The following is a 16,185-nucleotide window of genomic DNA, read 5'->3' as shown; positions in this document are numbered from 1 at the left end:
TATTCTTCCAAGATCACTTAAACACACATCTATAAACTCTGAAGACAGACTCCCTAAACGGGTCTCAATACGGACTTACAAAAACACCCCTTGCGTAAAAAAGCACTTTCTGTCGAGGTGGACCTTAGATTGGCCCTGGTCAATCCCCTAAATTGAAATTCAAATTTCAGGCTTCTCTTCAAGAATATTATCTTTCAATAACCCAGATCAGGAAGACCAAAATAGAATTTAGCTTGAAAGTTTGATTATTGCAAAACCACTAAAGCTTAGCGACGATACTTTAATTTGTTGTTGAAAATTATACTATAGGTTAGTCTGAGAAAATGTAAGTACGGAAACGAAAACAGGTCATTCATAGGAAAAAGAATAGTAACAGGGGTGAAACCCCAACAATCTTCTAATTGTTTATTTACTAATCATGTACTAATTAAGTATTGGTTTACGAATTAACTAATTTACTTATTTACTTATCTACTAAATATAGAAACTATATACTAGTTTATCATTTACTAATGACACATGAACTAACGATTTAATACTTATAACATTTCATCAATACTAATAAAAAGTATAACATTTTAATCTTCTAGGACCCATCGGTGAGCCAGGCTATAGAGGTCAGTCAGGTAGAAATGGAAACGATGGTATAAAGGGCAAAATAGGCGAATCTCCTGAAGGAATGGCAGGGTTCGAAGGCGGCCCAGGTAAGATTAAATAAGGAAAAGACATTTTTTTTTCAAATGAAAGTAAAAAGTAACATAAAACTTAAAACGGGCGGAAATTATCCTGCACATTGGGGCACCTATATCCTGCTTAACCCTTCGCTCCTACGGTAATGTTTTACAGTGCTTTAAAAATAATTACTATTCTGAATCCATTGCTCTCGTGTTGGAGCAGTAGTTCTTAAAGGATTAGGACAAAAAAAGCAAAAATTTGCCGTGAAGAGATGATGGTTGAAAAGGAAGGTAGTCTTTATCATATATGGTATTCTCTTTAAATAAGAATTTAACTTTCATGCGACATTGTTTTGAGAAAAAGAGCTCATTTAGTGTATTTGCTTTTTAAAATATGTTATCCAAAACAAACTATCTTCTCCATAACATAAACGGAGCTTTCAACCGAGCCTCAAAATAAACATGCCTTTATCTGAATATTCATCCACATGTTAAAAAACATGAGAAATATCACATTTTGTGGGCAGTGCCTAGAGAGATCTCATAAATGTTAAATTTCATTGCTTAATTTCTCTCAGGGTTGCACCCTTTTTGGTGGAGATTAATTGTTGGTTCTAAATTTTTTTTTGTGCTAATAACTTTAATGGACTACTTAAAAGCTAATACAATTCCGTTATTTAGAATCAATATAATAATAGATTTTGTTATTGTATGTATTGTAATCAAAGAGTTTTAGTTTCTATTGAAATCAATTACTTTTTACTAACAGTTTGTTACTTCGATCTATTTGATCCAGGGCTCTATTACATGTGAAGAAGGGCTTCTACTTTTTTCAACCTAATTTATTTTCTTAAACTGAATTCATTAGGAAAATGATTCTAGAATGAATAGCATCACTGAAAATTGCCAACTTTCAACTATTTATTAGAAGAAGGGCCTGAAATATCAAAGATTAGACATAGGGTCATCATTTCCATAGTTTCCAGTACGAATTCTTTGAATACGTAGTTCTTATGGGGATTCCTCCTGAAAAACAATGGTAAGAAGACCCTTGTGAAACCTGAAGACATTAAACAACATATAAACAGAAAATTGCAGCTTTTACACCCACCAGGGAATTTCCAATTGGTGATCATGATGCCCAAACTGCTTATCTCTCCATTATTGTGATCACGTAAATGTGAACGCAATCTATCATGTTACGTGGAAGAATATTGTTTGCAGGACGAATGGTGTTACTACCACCTGCACCAATATCCCAGACGTAGTCTGGGAATATTCAAGAGAATCAAAGAAGATTAGATTTTACTTTTTACCCCCCCCCCCCGCCTAAAAACCTCCGACAATTTTCATATGAAGGATTCTCCTCAGTAAAAGATTCGCAGCTGTACATCATCGTCTACAATATTATCAAGCCTCAAATAAATAAACTTAGTAAGTGAGGCTACTTAAAAAGGTCACTAGAACGTTCAGTCTCATTTCTAATGGAATTTCTTGCAATTTTCGTGAAAAACTACTTAAATGTAATCATCGTGTCATATTATTTATACTACAAAGAAAGCATATTTTTACGGCTAGAGGGAAGCTATCCCCACCCCACTGATTCCATATCCAGGCTTATCATAAATGAAGCTAGACTAGAGATTCATTTTCACCATAGACCGCTTATACAATATGCCTTAAGGCTCATAAGAAGTTAGAAAATATTGGCCTAAAAATGCACTCTTTGAGACACCAGGCACACCTCACCCCCCTAAACAATCGATAAGCACCTGTCCTTGATAATAGCTGATATGCCATCACACAATCTATATATATAAAAATAAGTTGTCTGTGTGTGGATCTGTGGATGGATCAGGTGACGTCATGTTTGTCCGCATATGACGTCTGAATTATTTCACACTAATACAAAAGAAGAAAAAAACTAAAAAAGGTAAAAACTACAAAAAAAACTAAAAAGAAAAAAAAACTAAAAAAGCTAAAAAACTAAAAAAAACTAAAAAAAGGTAAAAATCTAATAACTAAAAAAAAACTGAAAAAAATAAAAAAAGGCAAAAACTACAAAAAAAATAAAAACTAATAAAAAAACTAAAAAAGCTAAAAAACTAAAAAAACTAAAAAAAATAAAAAAAGGTAAAAAACTAAAAAAAACTAAAAACTAAAAAAGAAAAAAACTAAAAAAAAGGAAAAAACTGAAAAATAAAAGAGAAAAAGAAAACTAAAAAAATATGAATAAATATATATAAAAATAAGTTGTTTGTGGGTTATGTCTGTCTGTCTGTCTGTCGAGTGACGTCGTGTTTGTCCGCATATGACGTCTGAATTATTTCACACTAATACAAAAGAAGAAAAAAAACTAAAAGAGGTAAAAACTACAAAAAAAAACTAAAAAGAAAAAAAACTAGAAAAGCTAAAAAACTAAAAAAAACTAAAAAAAGGTAAAAAACTAAAAACTAAAAACGACCGGGACACAGGGAATATAAATGACGACCGGGACACAGGGACACAACTACAATGGGGACGCCGGGGGGCACAGGGGGATATAAATGACGACCGGGACACCGGGACACAAGGAATATAAATGACGCCCGGGACACTCAAAGAGAAATCACAGACTGGAACACCGGGACACAAATGAAGACCGGGACACAGGGAATATAAATGACGACCGGGACACAGGGACATAACTACAAAGGGGACGCCGGGGTGCACAGGGGGATATATAAATGACGATGGCGACTCAGGGAATGGTCGATTAGCAATCACCATCAACAAAGCTCAAGGGCAATCATTAGAATCATGAGGTATAGATCTGAATACGGATTGTTTTCCCATGGACCATTATATGTTGCATGTTCAAGAGTCGGTAAACCTGAAAATCTATTTATATGCACAGACAATGGGACAGCAAAGAATGTTGTATATTCGCAAGTTTTACGTAGTTAAAAACATATATATATATATATATATATATATATATATATATATATATATATATATATATATATATATATATCTATCTATATTCACAGGTGGGACATAGGGACACAACTACAATGGCGCGTAACTAATATGGCGCGTAACGACTTACGCGCGCGGGGGGGCTTGGGGGGGGGGGCGCGAAGCGCCCCCACCAACTAGGTGTTGGGGTGGCGCGAAGCGCCACCCCAACAGCTAGTCTATATATAAAAATAAGTTGTCTGTGTGTGTGTGTGTGTGTCTGTCGAGTGACGTCATGTTTGTGTGTCGACTGACGTCATGTTTTCGATTGACGAAATTACAGAACGGGATATCGGGACACAAATGATGACCGGGACACCGCCACATAGGGAATATAAATGACGACCGGGACACTCAAAGAGAAAGCGACCGGGACACAAGGAATGTTCGATTAGCAATCACCATCAACAAAGCACCGGGACACAAATGACGACCGGGACACAGGGAGTATATATGACGACCAGGACATAAGTAAAAAAAAACTAAAAAAACTAAAAAAAAAGGTAAAAACTACAAAAAAACTAAAAAGAAAAAAAAACTAAAAACTAATAAAAAACTGAAAAAGCTAAAAAACTAAAAAAATAAAAAAGAAAAAGGAAAAAAGAAAAAAAGGAAAAAAAATGAAAAATAGAGGAGAAAAACAAAACTAAAAAGAATAAAAAAAAGAAAAAAGAAAAAAAACTAAAAAAACTAAAAAAAAAGTAAAAGGAGAAAAATACAAAAATTTATTTCATCATATACCATTTCAAAAGCGAATGTATACACAGACCGGGATACAAATGACGACCGGGACACAGGGAATATAATCCGGGACACCGGGATACAAGGAATATAAATGACGCCCGGGACACTCAAAGAGAAATCACAGACTGGGACACTGGGACACAAATGACGACCGGGACACAGGGAATATAAATAACGACCGGGACACAGGGACACAACTACAACGGGGACGCCGGGGGGGCACAGGGGGATATATAAATGACGACGGCGACACAGGGAATGGTTGATTAGCAATCACCATCAACAAAGCTCAAGGGCAATAATTAGAATCATGGGGTATAGATCTGAATACGGATTGTTTTCCCATGGACCATTATATGTTGCATGTTCAAGAGTCGGTAAATCTGACAATCTATTTATATGCACAGACAATGGGACAACAAAGAATGTTGTATATTCGCAAGTTTTACGTAGTTAAAAACATGTATATATATATATATATATATATATATATATATATATATATATATATATATATATATATATATATATATATATATATATATATATCTACATTCACAGGTGGAACAGAGGGACACATCTACAATGGCGCGTAACTAATATAGCGCGTAACGACTTACGCGCGCGGGGGGGCTTGGGCGGGGGGGCGCGAAGCGCCCCACCAACTAGGTGTTGGGGTGGCGCGAAGCGCCACCCCAACAGCTAGTACTGTAAATAACTTTATCAAACGTCAAGTGTAGCTAAATGAAGAATATGATTTATATGGACTATATGCATTCAATTCAAAGCATTGTTGCCTTTGAAGTTGGAAAGCTTAAGATCAAGATTTTTAAACAGTTTATTGTATGTGCTATCTTGGAATTTTCAAGTTTTGTAACACTCAGTTTCTGAGTATAAAATGGCAGAAAATACCACCTTGCAGCTGAAAATTCTTATTTGCTGCTTAAAAATTGTCCTTTTTGTTTTCGCTTGAGTGTGGCTTTTTTCAATTTTATAGGACCATTAGTTCGATACGATCAGCCGTGAAAAAAAAATAAATGAATATGCATCTTTGATCTTTGTTACTGGAAAAGAATGAGAGATTCTACATTTTATAGAAAGGTGCATGAAAACTCCGCAAAAAAGTTCTTTGATATGTTGATCTTTATGTTGTAATTTTTATTGTGATCAATTATTCTTTTAAGAATGTTTTACCCCCTTTTCAAAATTTAGAGCTATTTTTACCAGTTTCGTAATTTATGATGCGTAACATTAAGCTTAAATAATTTTAATATTCAGAATATAAAAAAAAGCTGACCTTTTTGATGTATGTATTGTTATGAAAAGTTACTTTTTTTTAGAGTTTCGGTTACTACTAGCCCGTTTTGCTCCATGCTTACACTTAGTAGCCATAAACTATTAGACAACAAATCATATATGGTATGCATCTCAGTACAGGTTACTTTTAAGTGTTGTATTTGCATAAGTAAGAAGTATAGGTACAAGAAACAAGTAACTATCATATTCAATTAACAATCCGGAATTGTTAATTGTTAATCATGGATTGTGAAAAGAAGGTTTTAATTTTAAAATCTAGACTGCTTAAAATCCCTTTAATACAAAATTGTAAAGAAATTGAATTTTTGCCAAATAGTTTTAATAGTTGAAAAGATAAAAAATCTTGATCATTTATTTGGAAATTAAGGAGATTTATTTAATTAATTAAGGAGATTGTTGGGGTGCTTCGCGCCCCCCAAGCCCTCCCGCGCGCGTAAGTCTTTACGCGCCATATTAGTTACGGGCCATTGTAGTTTTGTCCCTGTGTCCCACTTGTGAATATAGATATATATATATATATATATATATATATATATATATATATATATATATATATATATATATATATATATATATATATATATATATATATATATATATATATATGTTTTTAACTACGTAAAACTTGCGAATATGCAACATTCTTCGCTGTCCCATTGTCTTTGCATATAAATAGATTGTCAGGTTACCGACTCTTGAACATGCAACATATAATTGTCCATGGGAAAAACAATTCGTATTCAGATATATACCTCATGATTCTAATGATTTCCCTTGAGCTTTGTTGATGGTGACTGCTAATCGAAGATTCCCTATGTCCCCGTTGTCATTTATATATCCCCCTGTGCCCCTCGGCGTCCCCGTTGTAGTTGTGTCCCTGTGTCCCGGTCTGCATTTATATTCCCTGAGTTCCGGTCGTCATTTGTGTCCCGGTGTCCCAGTCTGTAATTTCTCTTTGAGTTTCCCGGTCGTCAATCTATATTCCCTGTGCCCCGGTGTCCCGGTCGTCATTTGTGTCCCGGTGTCCCGGTCTGCATATACATTAGTTTTTGAATTGGTATATGATGAAATAAATTTTTAGTTTTTTTCCTTTTTTTTCTTTTTAGTTTTTTTTTGGTTTTTGCTTTTTTAGTTTTTTTGTAGTTTTTACCTTTTCTAGTTTTTTTTTATTTTTTATTTATATTTTTTTAGTTTTCTGTTTTCCTTTATTTTTCAGTTTTTTTCCTTTTTTAGTTGTTTTTTCTTTTTAGTTTTTTTTAGTTTTTTAGCTTTTTTAGTTTTTTTATTAGCTTTTAGTTTTGCGTAATTTTTACCTTTTTTTTAAGCCAAGGTTCGAACCTGGAACCTCTTGAACCTAGAACCTGGAACATAACGCCTTACCAGCTCAGCTACATCGGCTTGAATACATTCGTTTTGAATTGGTATATGATGAAATAATTCAGACGTTATGCGGACAAAGACGACATCACTTGACAGACAGACAGACAGACAGACAACTTATCTATATATATAAAAACTAGATGTTGGGATGGCGCTTCGCGCCACCCCAACACCTAGTTGGTGGTTGTGCTTCGCACCCCAACCCCCCAAGCCCCCCCGCGCGCGTAAGTCGTTACGCGCCATATTAGTTACGCGCCATTGTAGTTGTGTCCCTGTGTCCCACCTGTGAATATAGATAGATATATATATATTTTTAACTACGTAAAACTTGCGAATATACAACATTCTTGGCTGTCCCATTGTCTGTGCATATAAATAGATTGTCAGGTTTACCGACTCTTGAACATGCAACATATAATTTGCCATGGGAAAAACAATCTGTATTCAGATCTATACCTCACTATTCTAATGATTGCCCTTGAGCTTTCTTGATGGTGATTGCTAATCGAACATTCCCTGTGTCCCCGTCGTCATTTATATATCCCCCTGTGCCCTCGGCACCCCCCTTGTAGTTGTTTCCCTGTGTCCCGGTCGTCATTTATATTCCCAGTATCTCGGTTGTCATTTGTGTCCCAGTCTGTAATTTCTCTTTGAGCTTCCTGGTCGTCATTTATATTCCCTGTGTCCCGGTGTCCCGGTCGTCATTTGTGTCCCGGTGTCCCGTTCTGTAATTTATCTTTGAGTGTCCCGGTCGTCATTTATATTCCCTGTGTCCCGGTTTTTAGTTTTCTTTTTCTCCTTTATTTTTTAGTTTTTTTCCTTTTTTTAGTTTTTTTCTTTTTCAGTTTTTTTTCTTTTTCAGTTTTTAGTTTTTTTTTAGTTTTTTTATTAGTTTTTTTTTCTTTTTAGTTTTTTTTGTAGTTTTTACTTTTCTTTTATTTTTTTTTATTTGTTAGTTTTTAATTTTTACCTTTTTAAATTTTTTTTAGTTTTTTAGCTTTTAGTTTTTTACCTTTTTTTATTTTTTTTGTGTCTTATCTTTTTTAGTTTTTTTAGTATTTTCTTTTTAGTTTTTTGTAGTTTTTACCTTTTTTAGTTTTTTTCTTCTTTTGTATTAATGCACTAAACGACGTTTTTTTATATTCCCTGTGTTCCGGTGTCCCAGTCTGTGATTTCTCTTTGAGTGTCCCGGTCGTCATTTATATTCCCTGTGTCCCGGTTTTTAGTTTTCTTTTTCTCCGTTATTTTTCAGTTTTTTTCCTTTTATTAGTTTTTTTCTTTTTCAGTTTTTAGTTTTTTTTATTAGTTTTTGTTTTTTTTTCTTTTTAGTTTTTTTGTAGTTTTTACCTTTTTTTATTTTTTTTTATTTTTTATTTTTAATTTTTTAGTTTTTTACCTTTTTTTTTTTTTTTTTTTAGTTTTTTACCCTTTTTATTTTTTTTTCTTCTTTTGTATTGATGCACCAAACGACGTTTTTACCTTTTTTTTAGTTTTTTTTTAGTTTTTTTTCTTTTTTAGTTTTTAGTTTTTTACCTTTTTTTATTTTTTTTTAGTTTTTTAGCTTTTTAGTTTTTTTAGTATTTTCTTTTTAGTTTTTTTTGTGGTTTTTACCTTTTTTAGTTTTTTTCTTCTTTTGTATAAATGCTAAAGCCAAGGTTCGAACCTAGAACCTCTCGGACCTGGAACCTGGAACATAACGCTTTACAAACTCAGCTACTTCGGCTTGAATACATTCGTTTTTGAATTGGTATATTATGAAATAATTCAGACGTCATATAATTACGTCACTCGACAGACCCACAGACCCACAGACAACTTATTTTTATATAGATACTAGCTGTTGGTGGGGCGCTTCGCCCCCCCCCCAAGCCCCGCCCGCGCACGTAAGTCGTTACGCACCATATTAGTTACGCGCCATTGTAGTTGTGTCCCTGTGTCCCACCTGTGAATATAGATAGATTTATATATGTGTTTCAAACTACGTAAAAATTGCGAATATACAACATTCTTGGCTTTCCCACTACTGGGAGCTTTCCGTTTCCAATTGCCAGCAATTGATCTGAAAATGTTTGACCAGAGTCATCGTTTTGCAATCGGACACGCATATTTGTAGTTAATTTTAATATTTTTACGTGTGCCCATAAATTGGAATTTTTCAGGCAAGCATTCATTTCGTCTGCAGGAGTTAAACTACGTAAAAATTGCGAATATACAACATTCTTGGCTTTCCCATTGTCTGTGCATATACAAAGCCGTATGTACTAATAATGACGTCATATGCAAAAGCTCTTTTTACAAACAAACAAACATGCATACACACAACTCGTTTTTATATAGATAGATAGATAGATAGATACAATACAAATTAACTGCGTAAAACTTGCGAATATACAACATTCTTCGCTGTCCAATTGTCGCTGCATATAAATAGATTGTCAGGTTTACCGACCCTCGAACATGCAACGTACAATTGTCCATGGGAAAAACAATCAGTATTAAGATCTATACCACATTTTTCTAATGATTGACCTTGAGCTTTGTTAATGGTGATTGCAAATGCTAATCGAATTGGGAATTGCAATCTTTTAAATTGAAAAGGCAGATCCGTTGGAAACATGGGAATGCGAGGAATAAGAACAGCCTCACCCTCAAAAGGCCCTGTCAAGATTGTGGCCTCTAATAGGTTTTCCATTGTTTTTTTTTTACGGCAAGTCGCTTGCCATTGCAAAGCTTTGGTGGGTTGATATTTCTTAAAAGTATTATTGGTACGCCTATTTTTAGTTGTAGCACATGTGGTGGAAACCCTGAAAGATCTATGGAATTTAAAAATTCAGATGGATAATTAACCGCTTCATTTGGTTCCAAAACTGTGTCGACTGACTTGTAAAGGACTGCCTGGTCTCGAATCTTGGTCAAAACAATATTGTTGATTTCGTGGACGTCTATATTTTTGGGTGCGAGAATCGCACCCAGTTAGCCATTTATTATTTTTATAATTTCAGTTAGCCATTTATTATTTTTATAATTTTTTAGAATATTCGGAAATACTTTTTCAATCAATTCATTTTTGGACGTCACTAAATTACAGAAATCAGCAGGTAGTTGTATACGTCCTGAAATTGAGTCTACTGGGAGCTTTCCGTTTCCAATTGCCAGCAATTGATCTGAAAATGTTTGACCAGAGTCATCGTTTTGCAATCGGACACGTATATTTTTAGTTAATTTTAATATTTTTACGTGTGCCCATAAATTAGAATTTTTAAGGCAAGCATTCATTTCGTCTGCAGGAGTTGATCTAGGTGTTATAGGTAATGTTTGCCTGAAATCTCCCGCAAGCAATATTAATGTGCTGCCAAAGGGTTTCGACTTCCCTCTCAAATCTTTCAAGCATTGATCCAGAGCCTCGAGCGATTTTTTGTGTGCCATTGTGCACTCATCCCAAATAATAAGTTTGCATTGCTGCAATACTTTACCCATCCCAGATGATTTGGAAATATTACACGTGGGAGTTTCTGTAGAATGCAAATTCAGAGGCAATTTCAAAGCGGAATGAGCAGTTCTTCCACCAGGCAGCAATGTTCCGGCTATTCCGGACGACGCAATTGCCAACGCTATATCATTTACCGCAAGGTCCATGTATCATATTTTTTACAATAATATCATGTAACCCCTTATCGACATTTTTATCAGGTATTTCAGCGGAAATCACATCATCAATTTCGTTCGAAGTAATTTTTTTATCTAGCCAGATTAGTATATTTGCGGTTGGCAAACCTCGTTTTTGCCATTCCACTGAGTACATCCAGCATCTCACTGACCCAAACACTTGAATCTACGCACATGTTGGCCAGGAGGCGTTTTGTCAGCGGAAATAACAATTTTATGCGTATCAGTAGGCATCAAATCGATGGCTGTTTTGAACAGACGCACTAAATTATTATTTTCGTGGAAAAGATGTTGCAATTGGGAAACGATTGTCCTTTCAACGTTGGGAGAAATTTCGCAACGTGCATTCAATTCAGAATTTCTATCACTGATGAAGTACAATTGTAAAAATTTATGATTCTCGCCTGAGAATGGTAGAAGGGACCCTGCTCTATGATAAATTTGCCCTTTTACTTTGAAAGTAGACATAAATTGATCTGGATTTTCGATTTGGGCTCCAAACGACTTCATTTGGAAACATGAGTTGTATTTTCTGATTTGTGACAAAAAACGCTTAGATTCTGACGTAGTTCTAGTAAGGAAAGTCTTCAATGGCTCTGGTGGTGCAGCCAATAGAGGAAGTTTAACTTTTCCTGAGGCGCAACACATTCCCATTGTTTCACCATTGAACTTCAAGGCCATGCAATAGGGACAAATTTTAGACATTGTCCCGATTTGAACACATCTACTCAAGCTATAATCATCGACTGGGCTGTACCTGAATGCCAGGCGATAACTTTCAGGTTGCTCTGATTCCTCGGCACGCTTTCTTTTCTTACTTTCTCTATCAGCAGCAAGCCTGATTTCTTGCTGTTCTTGTGATTCCTCGGCACGCTTTCTTTTCTTACTTTCTCTATCAGCAGCAAGCCTGATTTCTTGCTGTTTTTGTGATTTCTAGGCACGCCTTCTTTTTTCACTTTCTCTTTTAGCAGCAAGTCTGCTTTCGCGTTGCTCTGGTAGTTCCTCGGCACGCTTTCTGTTCTTTCTTTCTCTATCAGCCTCAAGCCTGTTTCCTTGCTGTTCTTTTGATTCCTCGGCACGCTTTCTTTTCTGACTTTCTCTATCAGCAGCAAGTTTTTTGGCATAGACTCTTTGAGCATCTTCATCGGCTTTTGCCATTGTAAGTTCATCAGTCATTTTAAACTTAAACATTAATAGATTTCTATGTGAACATATATGTCTTAAATATCTCTAATGACGTCACCGTCATAGCAAAAATAACGACAACTAACTTCATGACGTCAGTCGACACAGAAACATGACGTCACCTGACAGACACACAGACAGGAAAATTATTTATATATATATAGATAGATATAGATAGATAAGTTGTCTGTGTGTTATGTCTGTCAAGTGACGCCATGTCATCATGTCGTCATGTCGTCATGAAGTTAGTTGTCGTCATGTTTGTTATGACGATGACGTCATGTTTGTCAACTGATGAAATTACAGACCGGGACACCGGGACACAAATGACGACCGGGACACAGGGAATATAAATGACGACTGGGACACTCAAAGAGAAATTTCAGACTGGGACACCAGGACACAACTAACGACAGGGACATAGCGAATATAAATGACGACCGGGACACAACTACAACGGGGACGCCGGGGGCACAGGGGGGATATATAAATGACGACCGGGACACAGGGAATGTTTGAAGAGAAATTACAGACCGGGACACAAATGACGACTGGGACACAGGGAATATAAATGACGACCGGGACACAGGGATACAACTACAACACAGGGGCACAACTACAACGGGGACGCCGGTGGGCACAGGGGGATATATAAATGACGACGGGGACACAGGGAATGTTGGATTAGCAATCACCATCAACAAAGCTCAAGGGCAATCATTAGAATGATGAGGTATTGATCTGAATACAGATTGTTTTTCCCATGGACAATAATATGTTGCATGTTCAGGAGTCGGTAAACCTGGCAATCTATTTATATGCACAGACAATGGGACAGCCAAGAATGTTGTATATTCGCAAGTTCTACGTAGTTAAAAACATATATATATATATATATATATATATATATCTATCTATATTCACAGGTGGGACACAGGGACACAACTACAATGGTGCGTAACAACTTACGCGCGTGGGGGGCTTGGGGGGCTCGAAGCGCCCCCACCAACTAGGTGTTGGGTTGGCGCGAAGCGCCACCCCAACAGCTATTTTTAATATATATTCCCTGTGTCCCGGTGTCCCGGTCGTCATTTGTGTCCCGGTTTCCCGGTCTTTACATACATTCGTTTTTGAATTTGTATATGATTAAATAAATTTTTAGTTTTTTCCCTTTTTTGCTTTTTAGTTTTTTTTTGGCTTTTACCTTTTTTTTTGGCTGTTTTAGTTTTTTCTTCTTTTTTCTTCTTAGTTTTTTTTTGTAGTTTTTACCTTTTTTTAGTTTTTTTTATTTATATTTTTTAGTTCTCTTTTTCTCCTTTATTTTTCAGTTTTTTTCCTTTTTTAGTTTTTTTTCTTTTTAGTTTTTTACCTTTTTTTATTTTTTTAGTTTTTTTTAGTTTTTTAGCCTTTTTAGTTTTTTATTAGTTTTTAGTTTTTTTGTAGTTTTTACCTTTTTTTAAGCCAAGGTTCGAACCTGGAACCTCTTGAACCTAGAACCTGGAACATAACGCCGTACCAACTCAGCTACATCGGCTTGAACACATTCGTTTTTGAATTGGTATATGATGAAATAATTCAGACGTCATATGCGGACAAACACGACGTCACTCGACAGACAGACAGACAGACAGACAACTTATTTTTATATATATAGATAATCATGCCTCTGGGAATGATATGGCCCTTAGTTCCTGGCAAAGGGGCTATAAATAATGAATTTTGCCCATTGTTTACGTGTACTATTTGTTATTGGAAAGCATACAGACATTTGTCTGGGAGGTAGAATTTTCTGCAGGGGAGGGGATAGCGACGGATATAATTTTTTGCTAAGACGGAAGTGTCTGGGGATGAACTTTCAAGGGGAAATATTACACGGGGTATCTTCCAGAACTCCTGTACGAAATTTTTTTATTTGTCTTACCTATTGCTTTCTCTTTGGCGACTCACTTTTACGTGTGAAGATGTTACAGGGACATTGCCAGGGGTACTATTCAAAAGTGTAGGAATTGCCTGGGGGATTTTTCCGTGGAGAATTTTCTGCGGGAAAAACATTTCAGGGAGCAATTCTATTTGAAAAGTGATCAGAAAAAGACAAGTTTTTTCAACTGAAAGAAAGGAGCAATAGAAAGTACTTTAGAAAAAGTTTCTTACTCTAATTAAACAGTCCGGGAAATCGTTCTTAAGGAGTTGGGACAAAAAGTCAAACTAAAGGGTAATGAACGAGGTATTGAGGAGGTGGTATCCCCCCTCATATACTGAACGATTTCTGTGTATTTTAAGTTTTAGTATATCGCTCCTTAATTTCAGTCGTAAAAACTTGTTTTTTTATTAATCATAATACAAATCATGTTTATCCAGGTCATTATTATGAGTAGTTTACCGAATTTTATTTACAGCTAGAGTTAAAATTTTTTCACATGATAGACATGTTTAGTTATTTTTAAAAGCTATTTTTTATTTCTTTTTTCTTTAGGTGAGAAAGGAATAGCAGGCACAAAAGGACTGAAGGGTTCAAGGGGTAATCGTGGTCCAAAGGGAGAGGAAGCAAGAAAAGGGGTAAAGGTGAGACTGTTTTTTTTTTTTTTTAATGTTAATGGGCTACTTATCGATGCATAACGAAGGAAGTCATGGACCCGTGGTATGGTTCACACGATACAGATCGAAGAAGTTGCGAAAATTTAGTGAATAGAGCACGGTTTTACTTTCCTTCAACAAAACTAAATATGGAAGGATAGAGAATGTTCGAGAGGCCTGGGACCCTTTAAATCATATCAATTAAAAATACCCATGTGGCTCTGGCTTACAAAAGGTATAACATGCAAACGTTTTTGGTATAAAGATGATATTGAAAGGGGTGGGTTTTATTTAAATGAGTCATGGTCCTACTTTATCTTTTTAAGTAGTAACCCTTTAAATCCTTATTTACTTTTTAAATAAGTCATGGATCTACTTTATGTTTCAGTTAAAGTAAATTGGGAGTAATTGCGTGATATCACTTTCAAGGGGATGCAACAGATACCTGTCCTTCTGCACAGAAACGGTAATGAGGGGAGGAAATCAGAGAGCTCATGGGTGTCTTTATGGTCCCAATCCTACTAAACGATCGAAAATCCTCTTTTGATTAAAGTTCACTGTTTTAGGTTCGAAGGGTGTCAGGAGCAATGCTGAGGCTAACTCTCCACTCCTTGTGCGAAATGAAACAAAAGAAAAGTTTTGTTTTAACTGAAAGTAAGGAGCAAACTTAAAACTTAAAATTAACAGAAATTATTCCGTATGTGAAAGGGGCTGTCCCCTCCTCAACGTCCCGCCATTTACGCTAAAGTTTTTTATTGGTTTAAAAAGTACAACTGTGACAAAGAGTAAAACTTTAGCCTAAAGAGCGGGCGTTGAGGAGGGGAAAGCCCCTTTCATATACGGAATAATTTCTGTTCGTTTTAAGTTCTAATGTCGCTTCTTACTTTCAGTTGTTTTTTTTTAATGCTCGAAATTTTAATAATATTGTCAGCATAATGAACGCTTTGGGACGTTCAGGTGAAAGAAAAAGGAGAGGGAATGTTCGAGGCTTCATAAATAGTTTTAGAGCCGGTTGTTGTTCAAAGGGAACTTGTCAGTATTCGCGATCCAATTTTTTTTAAATACTCGAAATTTTGATAATATTGTTTCCATAATGAACGCTTCGGGACGTTCAGGTAAAAGAAAAAGGAAAGGGAATATTCGAGGCTCCATAAATAGTTTTAGAGCCGGTTTTATTCAAAGGGAACTTGTCAGTATTCACGATCGAATTTTTTTTTATATACTCGAAATTTTGATAATATTGTTTGCATAACGAACACTCCGGGACGTTCAGGTGAAAGAGAAAGGAAAGGGAATATTCGAGGCTCCATAATAGTTTTAGGGCTGGTTGTTATTCAAAAGAAACTTGTCAGTACTCTTGATCCAATTTTTTTTATATGCTCGAAATTTTAATAATATTATTTGCATTACGAACGCTTCGGGACGTTCAGGTGAAAGAGAAAGGAAAGAGAATATTCGAGCTCCACAAATAGTTTAAGAACCTTTCGTTACTCAAAGGAAACTTGTCAGCATTCATGATACAGTTTTTTTTAAACACTCGAAATTTTGATAATAATGTTTACATAACGAACGCTCTGGGACGTTCAGGTGCGAGAGAAAGGAAAGGGAATATTTGAGGCTCGATAAATAGTTTTAAAGGCTGTTG

General features: G+C 35.5%; 1 protein-coding gene across 2 annotated transcripts in view; it reads left to right on the top strand.

Annotated features, from left to right (window-relative positions):
- The window catches only part of LOC136027013 (collagen alpha-1(IV) chain-like), a 202,717-nt gene that overhangs the window by 129,551 nt on the left and 56,981 nt on the right, over window positions 1-16,185 (top strand). For both annotated transcript variants that reach the window (XM_065703915.1, XM_065703914.1), the window contains exons 22-23: window positions 591-704; window positions 14,440-14,528. In XM_065703915.1, the coding sequence (XP_065559987.1) occupies window positions 591-704; window positions 14,440-14,528 (203 nt within the window). The remainder of the gene's footprint in view (window positions 1-590; window positions 705-14,439; window positions 14,529-16,185) is intronic.

Source organism: Artemia franciscana, chromosome 5 (assembly GCF_032884065.1).
Source record: "Artemia franciscana chromosome 5, ASM3288406v1, whole genome shotgun sequence".
In the NCBI taxonomy this organism is placed as follows: Eukaryota; Metazoa; Arthropoda; class Branchiopoda; order Anostraca; family Artemiidae; genus Artemia; species Artemia franciscana.
Note: the sequence above shows the minus strand (reverse complement) of the source record. Positions and strands in the feature narration are given on the sequence as shown.